The 6,000-nt window shown below is 25.7% G+C and overlaps 1 protein-coding gene across 1 annotated transcript; it reads right to left on the bottom strand.

Annotated features, from left to right (window-relative positions):
* Window positions 1-4,190, bottom strand: LOC127283659 (odorant receptor 4-like). The gene is made up of 7 exons (XM_051308666.1): window positions 3,557-4,190; window positions 3,094-3,366; window positions 2,544-3,015; window positions 962-1,058; window positions 520-639; window positions 249-404; window positions 1-168 (listed from the first exon to the last, which is right to left on the bottom strand). Exons 1-7 carry the CDS (start codon window positions 3,636-3,638, stop codon window positions 103-105), a joined length of 1,266 nt encoding a protein of 421 aa, XP_051164623.1. The 5' UTR covers window positions 3,639-4,190; the 3' UTR covers window positions 1-102.
* Window positions 4,191-6,000: the final 1,810 nt, after the last annotated feature.

Below are 6,000 nucleotides of genomic sequence, written 5' to 3'. Positions count from 1 at the left end.
TAATAAATTATTTATATGATTTTATTCCTCATGTGTTGTGTGTATAAACAAATTATGCAGTCCTTATAAAAATGCACATTATATGTATATGGTTTAATTACTCTATGCTCCAATTTTTTGTTGCATTGTTAATAATACTGACAGAAAAGCCACTGATTTCTTAATTATCTGAAAAAAATTACTGCCCTCTGTAATTGTTAAATTATTTAATATTATTTTAATCCACTATTATTAAATTCAATACAAACCATTGCAAATGTCTCATAAGAGAATACCCAAAATTTTCCAGCTGTTATTTGTAAAGGAATTTCCGTTCTTAAAAATAGCATTATTAAATTTTTAGCTTCCAATGTCGATAAATTATACCATTTACTCCTATAAACACTAAATTGCAATTTTAATGCCTAAAAATTAAAATTAACTATATATAGCTATTTTTGAGATGAAAAATGTTTATATTCTCGATCAACAATATGTAAAATAATTATTTTATTATAACATTTTATTAATAAAACTTACTGCAATTTTCATCTTTTCTCCCAGATAGCATATAACATAGAGATTTGCTAAAATAGTAAAGACATAAGCCAGCCAGAAGAATATTTCATAGGGTGTAATACTTCTTGTTTGGTTGATAATCTAAAAATATAATAATTTATAACAATATAACAATTTAAGGCAATCCGATAAACAAGATTAGGAAATTAGGAAAATTTAATAACTTTAGAAATGTTGTATTAGGAAATTTTGATTAGAAATTCGTATTTTAGAAATTTCATTTTTAAGAAACTCTAAAATTAGAAAAATCGGTAGGGAACTTATTTATTTATTGGTGAACTTATTTAAATTGACTTAATTAATAAATAAATCACCAAAAAATAAATAAATATTGCATCAGTCATTAAAAATTAAATTAGACCGTAGAATTAAAAAAAAGGATCCTCTATCGTATGTTACTAACCATTACATGATAAAATTGCATTGATAATTGCAATGAATACATTATCATTTCCACAAGAAGCACTTGATTAAAAATATCCTCAATTACTGAAGCAAACCTTTAAAAACCCGTTTTTTAAGCTTCAATAAAAATAAAAAAAAAAGTTAATTCTCTGTAGGCACACTTGTTCAAAAAAACGTTCAGAAGATGTCTTTTTGTGGACGTCCTTTGGATATTAGTAAAAGACGTCTTTTTGACAAACAGACAATTATTCATAAAATGAAATTAAGGCCAGGTCCAAGTGAGGCAGCGTCATCTACATTGAAACTAAAATTTTGGAAAATTTTCAACAGCCTTTTCTTGAAAACAAGATGGTAAAATGCTTTTTCCTTTATGGATAATTGATTATTGGCAAGATATACACCAGCTAAAACTTTTTTTGAGTTAAAATAATAAAAAAAATTTCATGTCAATAAATTAAATATGAGCACTTTTTTCACAAAAACTGTAACAGTACTTTCTCAGAAATTACAATCAAAAATTCAATTTCCATTTGGAAAATTAATAAACGCTAAAAAATACACGACCTAAGATTTGCCAATCACGAAAATAACAAAAAAAAGTATTTTAACATAACATATTTTACTCATTATGACAGCCGTTTGGCAGGTTATATATGTCACCAGACGTTTCGCAGTTTTGCCGAAAGGAGGAGATTGGCGCTGTTGCTAACCACCTGAAATACATAATCTACCAAAGGGCTGTCACAATCAGTAAAGCAGTATCAATATGTTAAATATTTAATAAAATTTTTTTTTCTTATTTTCGTGATTGGTAAATCTTAGGTCGTGTATTTTTTAGCGTTTATTAATTTTCCAAATGGAAATTGCATTTTTGATTGTAATTTCTGAGAAAGTACTGTTACAGTTTTTGTGAAAAAAGTGCTCATATTTAATTTATTGACATGAAATTTTTTTTATTATTTTAACTCAAAAAAAGTTTTAGCTGGTGTATATCTTGCCAATAATCAATTATCCATAAAGAAAAAAGCATTTTACCATCTTGTTTTCAAGAAAAGGCTGTTGAAAATTTTCCAAAATTTTAGTATCAATGTAGATGGCGCTGCCTCACTTGGACCTGGCCTTAACGAACGTTTATAAATAATAGGGGAGCGTGAAACATCCTTCAACAAGCCACTTCAATCTATTAAATTTCAAAACTTATTTCATATTTTTATTGTTGATTAAATTGTTGCTATAGTTATTGAATATTTATTAAAACAATGTCATAAAAAAAATTTCATAATTCATTAAAATTAATTTTAATTTTTTTTTAAACCATTAAAATTATAGAAAATTGATGTGTAAAACTGTGTAGTTTATCAAATTATAATGGATTATTAATAACATGTGTAAAATAATGACAAACGTCTGACAAAAAAATGTGTTATGTACTCCTCTTTTATGAATTAAACAAATTTCACGAATGAAATTAAAAACGTTGATAAAAAATCATTCAATAAAGTCTGCGGACAAAAAAGACATCTTTTAAACATTGCTGTGCCCACAAGGAACTACTATAATGTATATATTTACTTATTTACCTATTAAGATGTTCATGTTCTATGACAATTATTTTTAATTTCAATAAAAAATCATTCGGACTATGAAAATTATTTGAATTAATTAGCGATTCAAGATTATGCTCTAAAATTGAAAATTGGCTATGTACATGTAAAATGAGCATGGCACAAAAACTTATAAGTCCACTATAGAGACATGAGGAGAAACAAACTCCACAACATTGAAAAAAACATGTTAATTCATATGCAGGACTTTTTAAAACGTCATATGGAAAATATGCGAGATAAAATAATTCTCTATTTTCTTTTTGACGTCGACAATTTATAATTAATTGTCCAAGTAATTGTAATGCAGTTGCTGACATTGTCACAGTAAAACAATACAAAGTAATAATTTTTGCAATATGTGCATCATTTCTCATCAATCTCCATTCAAATTCATTTTTAGCACGATTCCAATCTTCATAAATGGAAGCTATTAAATTTTCCAAATCTAAATGAAAAAAAAACAATTTTTTTAATTTTTAACAATTTTTTGCTTAACATATGAAATAATTTGTAAAAAAAATACCTTTTCTTCTATTACAAATTACAATTAATTTTATGAATACCATTATTATTGGAAAATTAGCTAATGTCAAACTTTCATTTATTAATTCAAAATTGGGCCAAATTTCAAAAAGAAATGCAGTTTGTGGTATTATATTAAAAAAAATCATATTAATTCCAGTTAATATTGATAAAAATTTCGATAAACGTTCATATTTATCGTTAGGTTCTGGCCATGCACCGACTATTCTCAAATTCACTCGATTCCACCAAACTATAAAAGCCTCATTAACAACTGGAAAATTATAAAGAAACATGTATAAATATTTTATCAATTATTTATTTTTACTATTTTTGTGAATAATTTTGAATAAAATTTTACTACAAAATTTCTATTATAATTTATTACAGAAGTACTGACTGAGTCAATTAATTTATTATTTATAATAATAATAGTAATAATAAGATATTTTATAAAATATTACCCGGTATTTTAGACATTTTATAATTGTTTTTAAAGATATGATTACAGAAAGTAGAAGTTAAAAGAAATGTGTCTTTTACCATAGAAGAAATTGCGCAGGCTTACTTGGATAAAACTTTACACATAACTTATGAAAAATTCAATCGTCTCAAAGAACTTTCAATGTATGTACAGTAAAAAAACCCTTAATTTGCATATTAAATGATTTTAACTCATTCCCATCAAGACCAATATTGTTCAGTCTTCATTGTCTCTTTGAGGGAGAAACAATAAGATATTCTACAATAAAATTATATTTATTTTAATATTAATTGCGACATTAAAATTTTTTGATTCTTATTTACAAAATAAAAATTTTAATTTATTCTTAAAATTTTAGTGATTTGATTTCTGTGTGAAAATTGAAACTAGACGATAGCCGTACTACGGTCGGAGAACCCGAATAAAAATTAAGCACTAGACATTCAATATAGGAGGGGAGTATCAAAGTAACTTACTAGAACCCTAATAATATTTTTAGGGCTCTACTAAAATGTCTTTATTTCTTAAGCTCGAGCTTAAACTTCTGTTTTAAATATATTTTTGTTCTGGAATTTTACCTGTACGTACCAGCAACTTCTTCGTGTTTTTCATTAAAATTGGTAGGTACATATTTTTTATATTATATTAATTTTTAAAAATTCTACCTTGTCATTTTATATTTTGAAAATTTGATATCATTTTCCTTCCCAATGACCTTAAAAGCTTCCAAGTAATGAAGTTGAAATTTATTTGATTTATTAAAAAAATTCTTCAATATTTAATACTTCATTTAAAGTTTTTAAAATTATATTTTAGAATTAAAATCATCAACGCAAAAAAGTACTTTATCAATCCATCAAAGTAATTACTTTCTTGTTATATTCCCAGGATTCATTTCCAAAAAAAAATGTAACTAACAATATAAATAGGATAATATCTTGTATACTTCATTGTGAAGCATCCTTCAACAAGTCATTCCAATCTATTAAATTTAAAAATTTATTTCATATTTTCATTGCTGAGGAAATTTTTCCCACAGTTATTAAATCTAATATTAATTAAAACAACCTCATAAAAGCTTTTGTAAAATTATTTTAAAATTTTTTGAAATTAATTTTACTTTTTCTTAAACCATTAAAATTATCGAGGGGGAAACAACTAAAAAATTTGGTGTCTTCATATTACATCAAAATAATTCATGATAATAATACTTTAGATAATTCAGGGTAATTCATATGATTGTTTACTTTTTTGTCTGCGTATTAAAATATTTAAATTTTGAATGTGTAATAATATTATTATTAAATAATTATTACTTGATAAAATATTTTGCATGGAAATTTAATTTTATTATAGTTTTATTTGGTGTTAAAAATGATTTTTTATTTTGAGGTTCTGTCATAAAATAATGGCAAGACCGAGTTGCTCTAAGGAATGCCATACTTGTGGACAAACTGGCAAGGACCTTTCCACTGCCTTGATATGTATAGTTTTCTAGGTTATATTGCAAACATGGCATAACCAAGTAACTGTCGTTTAATCTGGAGTCAGCACTGTAAAAAAAGTCAGTGTTATTTTACATCGTATTACGATGGAAATTTTGTGCACACGTTAAACCTGTGGATTGACATGCAGCGTGTAATCTAACACAACCTATATGTTTTTTCACATCCCTCAAATATAACCATCAGAATACCATCTGTCGAATTACACACTGCATGTTTTTCAAGGTGAATATATATTTTTGGAAAAACATGCAGCATGTAATTCAACTTATGCATGTAATATAAACCTGCAAATGTATTTATAGCATTTGCTTGTAATTTTTTTTTCTCTTTTTTCTTAACAATAATTATATTATAATTAAAGGAAACAAAATCTGATAAATCGATCGAATATTTTTTTCTTTTGAACTAAATTATTATTTAAAATGTTTTTAAATATTGAAATTCGTAATTCTCGCAACTTTTCTTTAAAAATTTTCATACAGAACTTTTTTTATAAAAATATTACAATACAATATAATTAAACATTTAAAGCTAAACTTAATAGTCTCTGCAGTACTTTTGTGTTTGAGTCTGGCAAAACAAAATCAGAAAAACCACTTGAAAAACAAACGAACGCCAGAGATAACATACTTAGTGTGAATGGCCGAAGTGAATATGAATATGAAAAACCTTAATTACATGGCCAAGGGAGAATAACACGCCACATGGAATAAACATGCAGTGTGTAATTCAACTAATGGTTTGCCGATGTTTATATTTGAAAATGTGAAAAAACATATAGGTTGTGTTAGATTACACGCTGCATATAAATTCCCTTAACACGCTACATGTAAATCCACAGGTTTAACGTGTGCACAAAATTTCCATCGTAATACGATGTAAAATAACACTGACTTTTTTTACAGTGAGGGATAAA

This window comes from Leptopilina boulardi, unplaced genomic scaffold (genome assembly GCF_019393585.1).
Source record: "Leptopilina boulardi isolate dan_hultmark-lab unplaced genomic scaffold, ZJU_Lbou_2.1 LbouV2_310, whole genome shotgun sequence".
Taxonomy (NCBI): domain Eukaryota; kingdom Metazoa; phylum Arthropoda; class Insecta; order Hymenoptera; family Figitidae; genus Leptopilina; species Leptopilina boulardi.
This window is presented reverse-complemented; position numbering and strand designations above follow the sequence as displayed.

Excerpts from the sequence above, each read along its gene's own strand:
- LOC127283659 (XM_051308666.1), bottom strand. The coding sequence starts at position 3,638 with ATGGTAAAAGACACATTTCTTTTAACTTCTACTTTCTGTAATCATATC. Across the intron at positions 3,367-3,556 it reads TAAAATGTCTAAAATACCGG|TTGTTAATGAGGCTTTTATA; the intron begins GTAATATTTTAT and ends ATAATTTTCCAG. Across the intron at positions 1,059-2,543 it reads GAACATGAACATCTTAATAG|GTTTGCTTCAGTAATTGAGG; the intron begins GTAAATAAGTAA and ends GGGTTTTTAAAG.